This window comes from Opisthorchis viverrini (assembly GCF_000715545.1).
Source record: "Opisthorchis viverrini unplaced genomic scaffold opera_v5_231, whole genome shotgun sequence".
Classification (NCBI taxonomy): Eukaryota; Metazoa; Platyhelminthes; class Trematoda; order Opisthorchiida; family Opisthorchiidae; genus Opisthorchis; species Opisthorchis viverrini.
Genome location: NW_008751889.1, coordinates 102853 through 113493, shown reverse-complemented (window position 1 = coordinate 113493; position 10641 = coordinate 102853). Strand labels below are relative to the sequence as shown.

Sequence of the window (10641 nt, the reverse complement as noted above, 5' to 3'; positions counted from 1 at the left end):
TTGGGCATGGAACACAGCACTCTCTTCGGCAAACGATGGTTCGGCATACGTAACACATGTCCCAACCAACGCAGCTTCTGGTGCTGGACACATTCTTCAATGGAAGTACCCGTTACACAACCGAAAACACGCTTTCTAACTGCCTCGTTACGGATTCGCCGACACCAACCCACGCGAGCTATGGTTCTGAGATAACGAATGTCGGACACCTGAAGAAATCTCAGTTCCGCTACTCGAACAGGCCAAGTCTCACAGCCATACAACAAAAGAGTCCCACCGTGGCTTGATCCACACGTCCCTTGAGATTCAGGAATGCACCAATCTGACGCCACAGGTGTCTCAAATTACCAAATGCGACCCGGGCCCTGATGATTCTTGCATTGATCTCGTCTGTCACATTACAATCAGAATTGATTAACTCAGTGCACGAATCGCAGGAACCCAAATCAATTTTGCTAATTTGCGTCACTTGTGGCATCAACAAGATCTACCTTTGGATCTCTCAGGATGGCGTGTTCGAGACTAAGTCAAGGGCTGCATGGTTGCGAAACATGGCTTCTGCAGACAGACGATGTGAGGTGTCTTCGGGTTCTGATCACCCAGGCCTCAGAAGCGTTGCTGGTATTTGGTGTCAGCGGATCCGTAGACGTAATTAGAAAACGGACAGTTGGTTGAGCGGGGGGAACTTCAATCGACTACGGTGACTTGGTCATGTGCCACACATGCCAAACACACCGTTTACCGAGACGGGTATTGTTCTATGTGCCTCCTTCAGAAGGGTGCAGACCGTGAGGTGGACAATGCTTGATTTGGCAGAAGGGTGTGAAAGAGTTTAAGTGCTGCTGGTGGAGTTCAACTTCCTGGTTAAGTCCCCCGCGACACCTCCTGAGCTTGGCTGGAGACATCTCAGGAAATGACGACTGATCGGTGTCGGTGGCGTTTGTCCAATCAGTCTCTTCCCAGGTTGCCTCATTGAGTGCTTGGAGGTGTAGGCACCTCAGAATGCCTGCGATATGCCAGCGCCATGTCCCCTCTCTCAATTGAGTCATTGGCTAACCTAACCTAAGGGCACAAGGAGTAAGGCATTACGTTCTGACTCCTGATGGAGCTGTGCACAGTAGGTGCCTTTTGAGCATAACTAAACGCTTTGGTATTTGAACGCATTGAATAATGCGCCAGCAGCCACAGTCAACCGTTGGGAAACAGGACTGCGCGGGTTTAAGGTCAACCTCTTCTAGACGGCTTTCCTTTGGGAAGGCAGAATTAGCGCTTGCATGGATACATACATCTCGGTCGCCTGGTGGTAACACTTTACTTCACACTCCCACTGCAGAGAACAGTAAGACTTTACCCCAGACCGCCTCGCAGCCGAATTACTCGTAGCACGGTGTCTCGCTGCTCCCGTTTGGCCTTCTGGAGTAGTTGCAGCCAGTTTGCCAGCGGGATCATCGCAGCACTCAAGCCTGACCACCACGTCAAGGTGGCGGCTTTGGGTCGGGCATCTGAATGAGAAGTTGAAGGTGTACAACAATAGTATACGACAAGTGAATTGCAGACAGGAGCATGGTTGTCATGACTGCCAATCCAATCGAAGAAATATTGTCAATCGCTTCACCCGTACAGGTCACGCATTCAGATTCCATACAAACCATCTACTGATCAACGAAGATCCACTCAAAATTAGTGCCAAGCCACAACCGATCCAATATCTACTCACTCGCTCAATTAGAGGTCATTTGTACGTACGTCAAGATCCATATTACCTGGATACGCAGCTACTGGCTACACAAGCTGGTCGACTGCGGTGCAGAATATTTTGATGCGCTAGTCCAGCTGGCCCCCCCTAGGTTTACTTACTACCGTCGCTCGCTGTGTTTTCATCCGTTTGAGAAATATGCAAGGAAATGTGTTCGCCAACCTGTGTTCTGATTCTAGTAAGGACATTCAGGTAACCCAAATGAATGTCGTGCGCTGAAAATAGGACCAATGGACTTCTTGGTTTTGAATCACTGTAAGACAGTATTTTCTGTTTCAATCTAGCACCTTTTGCCCTTAAGGTCACACCATTAACAGACAGATGACCCCGTATCACATTCATACCGAAGTCATCTCCTAGTTGTACCACTTCAGTTTTGCTTAAATGGCAGGTGCTGATACCTGCTATCATGGAACTCTGGCTAGACGCCACTGATATCAGGCTTCGATTCACTTAAACCTAAAAAACCAACAACGGAGATCTTGCTCTACTAATGCATCGAATTTTAGGCTCTGGAAGGACGAAACAAATGAGATTACATTTTTATGGACTCATTTGATTGAACTTGGCTCCTCCAAAACCTTCCTGGGAATGACAAGCATGGTTTCATTTTGTCAATTCTATGCGATTATTTCAGTGGACATAAACAGTGTGCAGTGATGGTAACCACGGCTACAACCGAGGGCGATATGCTTGAGGGAACCGTTCTGTCATATCCTACACAGACTCACTAACTCTTGACGACTAGAGCGTTGTAATAAACACCCTAGCGATAACGCTTTTGGTGGGATTTGTACTGCAGCCACTGGTCTTGAGCTGTTCCGTCAGGATATCCATGTCACCTGCTCTTGGTCTAGAAGCATTCCTAAATCTTTATTAAGGTAAATGAGCCAAAATGAAGCGTTCAGCTGTAGCACCCTTCCGGTGCCTAGCTGCCTACCACCCGAAAGGAAGCACGAGGGCTAGGATACTGCCAGGTTGCCCAGGCCTAGACAGGGGAAGTCGAGTGGCGGAGGTCGGATTCGAACCACGAACCTTCCGGTCAGTAAATTCGCGCTCTAACCACTTGGGCCATCTCGCCCAACTGAGCCGAAATGATATGCACTTTGACGTGGTCGACACCCGGGTGATTTACAACCACTGCTCCCTTCAAATGTTACCAGCCAAGTAAAACGTACTGAGCACCTCAGAGAAAAGTTATCTTTTGAACTACCCTGGCGTTATGACGTGCTTCTAAAGAACTGTCAGTGGTTGTCTGCTCTACGAATTCCTTTCTCCGTAAGCAAATTTTTCAATATTTCGGCTGCTCTGCCCATAATATCGTATTGTTCATTCGCAAGTTTTTTGTGGACTGTCGAAAGTTGACTTTGTTAGTATCAGAAGATGAAGCAGAGTCGTCTTGCTCCTTCTGTAATATGCCCTGTAATTTCATCGTAGATAGGCAATCAAACTTGTTCGGATCTCCTCGACATGACCCACCACGATTTTCTCCAACCCCACACAGTGAATCACGAAACTGTGCTCCCCAAGGAACACCAACGTAATCTTGTATACCAGAACCTCTGCCTATAAAAATCCCGTCGTCCCGTATTAGGCTCGATTCATTATCTCACCTTCGTCGTGTAGATGTAAAGTCCTGGGGATACCATGAGTCAGCTTCGTTTGAATTTCCTACGCATTTACGAACATGAGACATGGACTCGACTCGGCAACCTTTTGTACATATTCGCAATTAATTTTTCGCAACTGTGCTAAATCACTCATCTGAAAATTTGCCAGAAACAATGAATGAACAGAACTTCTTGTCCTATCGTCTTGTGGACAAGTTGCTTCCATGATACATAGTGTTTTAGATAAAAAAAAATAACCCATGGGATATTATCATGGTGACATTCTATCCCGTCGACCATTTCGCATTCGCTTGGTCCAACCTCAATTCATCAGTCATGGGTCACCCAGATAGCCCATGCTGTGGATCTTGATCAAACACACCACTGCCATTTAGAAGTATACCCTTATATCTAATTCTAGCGACTCGTTTAAGCGGTCAGATCCTGGATTTATTGTCTGCAGCACTCTGCAAACCATCAAAGACAGAAAGTGGCGTCCAGTGTAACAGGATAAGATTCGCAGTGACATGAAGAGCTTTTTCATTGCTCTGAAAATTTCACAACGAAGTCATCATTCATTCATCATTCACAATGAAATAAGCAAGCTAGAGTCTAAAGAAATAATCTGTGGCCTCAATGGCGGCATTGTGATGAATCCATAGCTTCTGATCAGTCACTGAAGAAAATTAGGATATACCTAGTGTACCCCCCATAACTGGCCAAAATGAGTCAGCAGCTTCTAATCGTATTGTTGAAAAGTGCCAGTTGTACAACCTTGAACAGCTGCTCCGAGTGAGTAGCGACCCGTTCTTCCTTCCATTTCTCGTGCTACGTATACGTATCAGTGCAGTAAAACACAACTGGGACATATGGAAAATTGTAAGAACTTGTGATTTCCAGTAAAATAATCAGAAGCCTTTAGATTGACGACTATGGCGTCCTGCTATTAAATCAGGACGTTGACGTCCTTCAACGGAGTGGACTAAAACCCAAGCACATTCTTAAAGCATGCTGCGAAAGGGTGCGAAATTGATCAGTTCCGCAGTTAGGGATAAAGGCGTGTCACGCAAAGCGCTTGACTACAGGGAAGTCCTTCCAGGAGACTAGGAAATCCGGGAAACGTCAGTGGCTAGGGCTTTCTTCGAAATGGGTTACTCCATTAGCAAAGATTTATTAGTTCCTCATACTCGTCCAACGAATAACCACTCTTCGTTAACCTGCTTGGTATAAAGGTCATACTGAATAGCCTGCATGACAACGGCATGGAGGCGAAACCAAATGAGGCTGTGATAGGCTGAAAAAAGACAACCAGGCTACATGCCGCCTAAATCTGATGGCCAGTAAGATAGAAGCCTCGAGGCAGCCTGAAATATCAATGACTGTAGCGACTGATAAATTGTTCACTGTTCCCCACACTGTCCTGAACTGTTAAGTTTCACAGAGGCGCAAATTAAATATCTATGCTCCCCACCTTTATCTTGCGCATCCCTGGGTGGCGAAATGCATACCTCGAAGAAATTTTGAACGATGGCCGATCGTACAGCCTCATTTTATGTCGACCATATGCAGCTTAATTATTCTTACAGTGTTCGTTGATTTATCATAGTCGTCAAGCTGTAACGCACTTTTTGTGTCTGGCTGTCATGCTACCCGCAAGAAGCACGAGGGCCAAGATAACGTCGAAGTGCCCAAACCTAAACAGGAGCAGCCGAGATGTTGAGGTTTGGTTCGGACCAAGAACCTTACACACTGCGCTATCTGGACCTGTGGATAATAATAGAGTCCCTAGCTACATAATTATTATTACAGCATTTAAGACAGATGATTTGGCTTTGTGAACCTTCAGCGTAGTAAGCTAACCAGGTAGGGAAGCGCTTACTTGTTTGATATTAAATCCATCTGTCAGACAAAATTTGTTTCCTTATAAACACAGAACGATGAACACTATCTGGCTCGACAAAACCGTCATCTACGAGAAAAGCGCCACTTATGCGATGTGGAATGCCAGTCAAACCCAGTAACCTGTGTATACCCTACAGTGACTAGTTGTCAACATCTGAAGAGACCGCATCCTTAGAAAAACTACTCCCCTTGAAGTTCGTTTCAATAATAAATCAGCCCACCCCATAGATGACCTCTTCTTGGGGAACGGAGCAGAACTGTGTACATATAGGACCTATAAGCATTAAGGATACCATTCATTCCCTCGCTCTTTATATCTGACTACGTTCCCGGTGTCCAAAAATGCTACACAATTACATGCTCCATATTACGTCGAATTCCTGCTGGAAACGGATGAACAAACTCCAAGAATGCTAAGTGAAAATTAAATTCCATCAGTAAACGCCTGATGCTCTTTCAAACGTTAGTTCCAACACTTGTCTCCTATCGGACATCACACACATGCCTCGTTAGAATGAGGACTGCACCTTAAGTCCTGTAGACTGTCACCCACCATACACATCATCCACACACCTCACGCAAGAGCGATGAACCACATTCACCGCTGGGGAGTTTTACCCAATGTACTCTATACAATCAGTCAGTCTATTGTAGTTTAGGGAAATGGTCCCCGTTGGCCGTATCCAAAGCGAAGGAAGGCGGCTAGCAGGAAAGGTTCAACACATTTCCCACCTTCGCGAGATGCCTCGAACTTCCGCAGGGACGCAGTACTGTTACTGTGGCTTTACCTTGTGCGTGATCACACTCTTAAAAACTGATAAACACGACCGCTGAGTCAGAATATCGAAAGAAACCGACCCTCAGAAAATAGTTTAGAAAGAAATAGTGTAAATCGAACAGAATTAGATTCAACTCACTTTACGCGGAAATATACAAACGGGTCATAATATACACGGGGCAAGTAAAAGTCAAAAAAACGGACGGATGGAATCGTTACAACTCATCTTTGCCGGGTTGTTCTGTCGGTGGTGGTGGTCCCGCCTGTCCGTAAAGCTTCGTAATTATGGGGGACACTATGTCATCGACCTTTTTCTTGCGTTCTTTCAAGTCCTCAGTTTCGGCTTGCGGGTTTTGCTCAATCCAAGTGATCGTCTCTTCAACGATTTCACTGATCGCCTTCTTATCTTCTGCACTAAGCTTGTCTTTGAGTTCGTTGTCCAACTGTCCCTTCAAACGATACACGTGACCTTCGAGCTCATTCTTTGCGTCCGCCCTTTCTCGGAGTTTGGCGTCCTCTTTGGCAAACAGTTCACTATCCTTAATCATTTTCTCGATTTCCTCGGGACTCAAACGATTCTGATCTTTGTTGATCACGATCTTATTCTTCTGTCCAGTGCCCTTATCTTCGGCAGTAACCTGCAGGATACCGTTCACATCGATTTCGAAGGTGACTTCTATCTGAGGTACACCGCGAGGAGCTGGAGGGATTCCTGTAAGATCAAACTTTGCGAGGTAATGATTGTCTTTCGTCATCGGCCTTTCTCCTTCAAACACTTGAATGGTAACCGTGGGTTGGTTGTCAGCAGCAGTGGAAAATACCTGCGACTTTTTCGTTGGAATTACTGTGTTTCGCGAGATCAGCTTAGTCATAACACCACCGACGGTTTCGATTCCAAGGGTCAGCGGACAAACATCAAGAAGTACAACTCCACCTGTGTTCTCCACTCCACTGATAACACCTCCCTGGACGGCAGCACCATTAGCCACCGCTTCATCCGGATTAATTCCACGGCTAGGCTCTTTGCCATGGAAGTATTCTTTGATGTGTTGCTGGATTTTAGGGATTCTAGTCGACCCCCCAACCAGAACAATCTCGTGTATGCTTGATTCATCCAAGCCACTGTCTTTCATTACCTGTTTCACTGGAGTCAATGTGCTTAAGAACAGATCGGCATTCAGCTCTTCGAAACGTGCCCGAGTTATTTGCTCGGAGAAAGGTTCATCGTCGTAGAAGGACTCTATCTCTAGACGGACGGTTTGGGTAGTGCTGAGGGTACGTTTGGCTTTCTCAACTTCTCGACGTAGTTTCTGAACTGCCCGCTTGTCGCCACTAGCATCCTTTCCTGTCTTCTTTTTGTACAAATTAAGAAGGTAGGTAGTCACTCGCTGATCAAAGTCCTCACCTCCCAAATGCGTATCACCACTGGTTGCCACTACCTCGAACACGCCATTCTCAATGGTCAACAAGGAAACATCAAAAGTGCCTCCACCCAAATCGTACACCAGAATGTTCTTTTCACCCTCCTTTTTGTCTAAACCATATGCGATGGCAGCAGCCGTAGGCTCGTTGATTATTCGCAGCACTTTAAGACCAGCGATAACACCAGCATCCTTTGTGGCTTGTCGCTGTGCATCGTTAAAGTAGGCGGGAACAGTGATGACGGCGTGCGTGACTGGTTTGCCCAAATAAGCTTCAGCACTTTCCTTCATCTTACCGAGGACCATTGCCGATATTTCTTCCGGAGCGAACGTGCGTGTTTCCGAGCCAACCTTCACCTGAATGTATGGTTTGTCGTTCTTGTTAATAACTGTAAACGGAAAATGTTTGATATCCTTTTGAACAGACTCTTCATTGAACGTTCTGCCAATGAGTCGCTTCACGTCGAAAATGGTATTTTCCGGGTTTGTCGTCAGCTGATTTTTCGCAGCATCTCCGACAAGCCGTTCGCCCTCGGCTGTGAATGCGACATACGACGGTGTAATCCGATTTCCTTGATCGTTTGCAATTATTTCCACCCGTCCATTCTGAAACACACCAACACTTTAGATTTCAATAAGACAGTATTTTAATTCTACTTACCATGAATAAGTCGTTCCCAAGTCAATTCCAACAACAGTGCCGTAGTCCTCCTTCTTTTCTTCACCGACCACACAATACACAAAGAGGGAAACAACGGCGAGTAACCGTACGGACCACATTACGGAGAACAGACGCGGTTGACAGGCTACCCGCTGTTAAATAGCAGTCGACACGATGTGTCGATAGCCTATTGGTCAGTACAAAGCATATGTGGGCATACGTCAATCTATTGACCTGAATAAACAAGTTCAGTTCAGCCGAGCACAGCTCACGGGTTTCATGAGCTTCTCTGGAAAAATTAAGTCTCGGTTTTGAGTATTCCCACGTCCAGTTCCTGCGACAAAGCGCTGGTGTTGCCAAGATTTTTTAGTTGGTGAAGGTCACAGAAGAAGAGAAACAGAGGAGGAGTAGTTGTCCATTTTATAGTCGCCGAAAATGTCGTTAAGAGAAATTACTAAGTAAGCGGGCGGCTGAATGTATACTACAGACGGATAACTTTGGGGTAGTATGCAATACACAAACATAGAGTATAATGAAAAAATTCTGCCGAAATTCACGACAGCAAACCAGTAAGAATCATCGCGTGAATAAATGAAACCCGGAGGAAGTGGGATAGGGTGGAGTGGGGAACCTCGTTCACTTTATGTGTGAGCGAAGTAAGTATTAGCGGCTTGTCCAGATTAAGTCATTTTGGCCGCCACAAGCTGCACAAGCGCTGGATAGCGTATAAAAATTATACGACCAGGTTCTTCTATTGTGCATACAGCGTCTACAGCGTGTGGTGTTTTGTAACCTTATTTTGCTTTCATTAAAACACTGGTTATTTCGTCAATTGCATAATCGTTTTTTGTTTGAATACGAACAACAACAAAAACGCGCACTTGTACAAAAATTCACGCAATAAAAAACGCGGTCACGTGCTTCGACTCTCTCTTCTGATTTCGCTCGGATCTCATGTGCTAATTCTGGTATCAAAACATTTCAGACCAGCTTCGGAATCTATTATACGTCGTAAAAGTTCAGAAGAAGGCCCCTGGACCACCATAACTGGATTATCGTTTATTCGCTGAACTGAGCCAAAGACGAACTATTTTAAAAAGAACAATTATTGGTGAGTCTGTTTCATTTGACCTCTTCATTATTGTATACCCAACCTAGCGTTATTATTTTTTATTTCTTTGCCACACGCTCCTGGTAAACTAACTTATTGGGTAGCCAGACCACTTCAAAATTCGTGAGCCCGAATCTTTCTAGATAATTTCTTTGAAAACTTTTCACTTCAAGCCGTCGTAATTTTATTTCTTTCGCCCGGTCATTATGGAGGCGCACTTTGATTCAGCGGATTTAGTCGAAAATGCAATTAGCACGCGTTTACCGGACTATGATCCCCGCAACCCCAGGGTATGATTTCACCGGATGAAGGCCATTTTCATTACCCGATGAATCACTTCCCAAGACACCCAATTTTCCTATGTCGTCCAGCATCTTCCTTTGAGGGAGAAACATAAACAGTAGGTCTTTTGGGGGTTATTCCCAAGGAAAGTCCCTATGANCTCTTCGAGCGGCCGTCACCAGAAAGACAGTGAAGTCCTAAAATAAAATGCTACAGGATTTATTCAGTACTGTCGACCTTGATGACCACAGCTTGGAGCAGCTGGCCCAAATGGCCGATAAATTCCCCGAAATTTACCCCAGTAACCCCGCCCTCAGTAACTCCGCCCCCCGCCCTACACATAATACCTCTACAGATTCTTATCCAATTATTTCTTCCATATCGCAACTACAAGCTAAGTTCGATACTTTGGCCGATCGCCTACAACGGCTAGAGATCAACGAGCATCGACCACGTTCACGATCCCGATCGTTATCTCGTGCCCGTCCCTCTTGGTGCTGGTATCACCAGTCTTATGGCCCAAAACCACGCAAGTGACAAGCACCTTGTTCCTTCAGGCCGCGTTCCAACACCCATTTAAACACCCCGGCCAGTCAGTAACGGCGACGACTGTCTGTGGCCCTCCTCGCACTAGTCGTCTGTTCCACATCACCGATCGTTCAAGTGGTCTACGTTTCCTCGTAGATACGGGAGCTGAAGTTAGTGTGCTACCACATAAGAATCCACTTCCCGATTCTGCTTCTTTCTCGTTACAAGCCGCTAACGGTACCCGCATCGCTGCATACGGCGAACGTTCCCTCACCCTTGACCTTGGATTGCGACGTGCGTTCAAGTGGATCTTCCTTTTGGCCGACGTCCAAACACCCATCATCGGTGCAGATTTCCTGACCCATTACAATCTATCTGTCGACGTGCGACACAAACATCTCTTAGACACGCTTACTTCCCTCTCAGTCAACGGAATTAGTGCCCCAACCTCATCCACAGGTATCCGAATTATCTTGCCGGATTCACATTTTGCTGATATACTTAGGGATTTTCCAACCCTTACTCACCCATGTCAGTACACCCAACCGGTCACTCATTCCGTCGTTCACCACATTCAGACGAGAGGTCCACC

The 10641-nt window shown here is 45.9% G+C and overlaps 2 protein-coding genes across 2 annotated transcripts in view; both read right to left on the bottom strand.

Annotated features, from left to right (window-relative positions):
• The window catches only part of T265_14650 (hypothetical protein), a gene marked incomplete at both ends in the record, with an annotated part of 12873 nt that extends 10033 nt beyond the window's left edge, over positions 1-2840 (bottom strand). The window contains 3 exons of the mRNA XM_009174613.1: positions 50-338; positions 2522-2621; positions 2697-2840. Coding sequence (XP_009172877.1) covers positions 50-338; positions 2522-2621; positions 2697-2839 — 532 coding nt within the window. The remainder of the gene's footprint in view (positions 1-49; positions 339-2521; positions 2622-2696) is intronic.
• Positions 2841-6261: 3421 nt separating this feature from the next.
• T265_08704 (hypothetical protein) lies at positions 6262-8247 on the bottom strand (the record flags this gene model as incomplete). Its single annotated transcript, XM_009174584.1, has 2 exons — positions 6262-8089; positions 8129-8247. 2 exons carry the CDS (start codon positions 8245-8247, stop codon positions 6262-6264), a joined length of 1947 nt encoding a protein of 648 aa, XP_009172848.1.
• Between the last annotated feature and the right edge of the window lie 2394 nt (positions 8248-10641).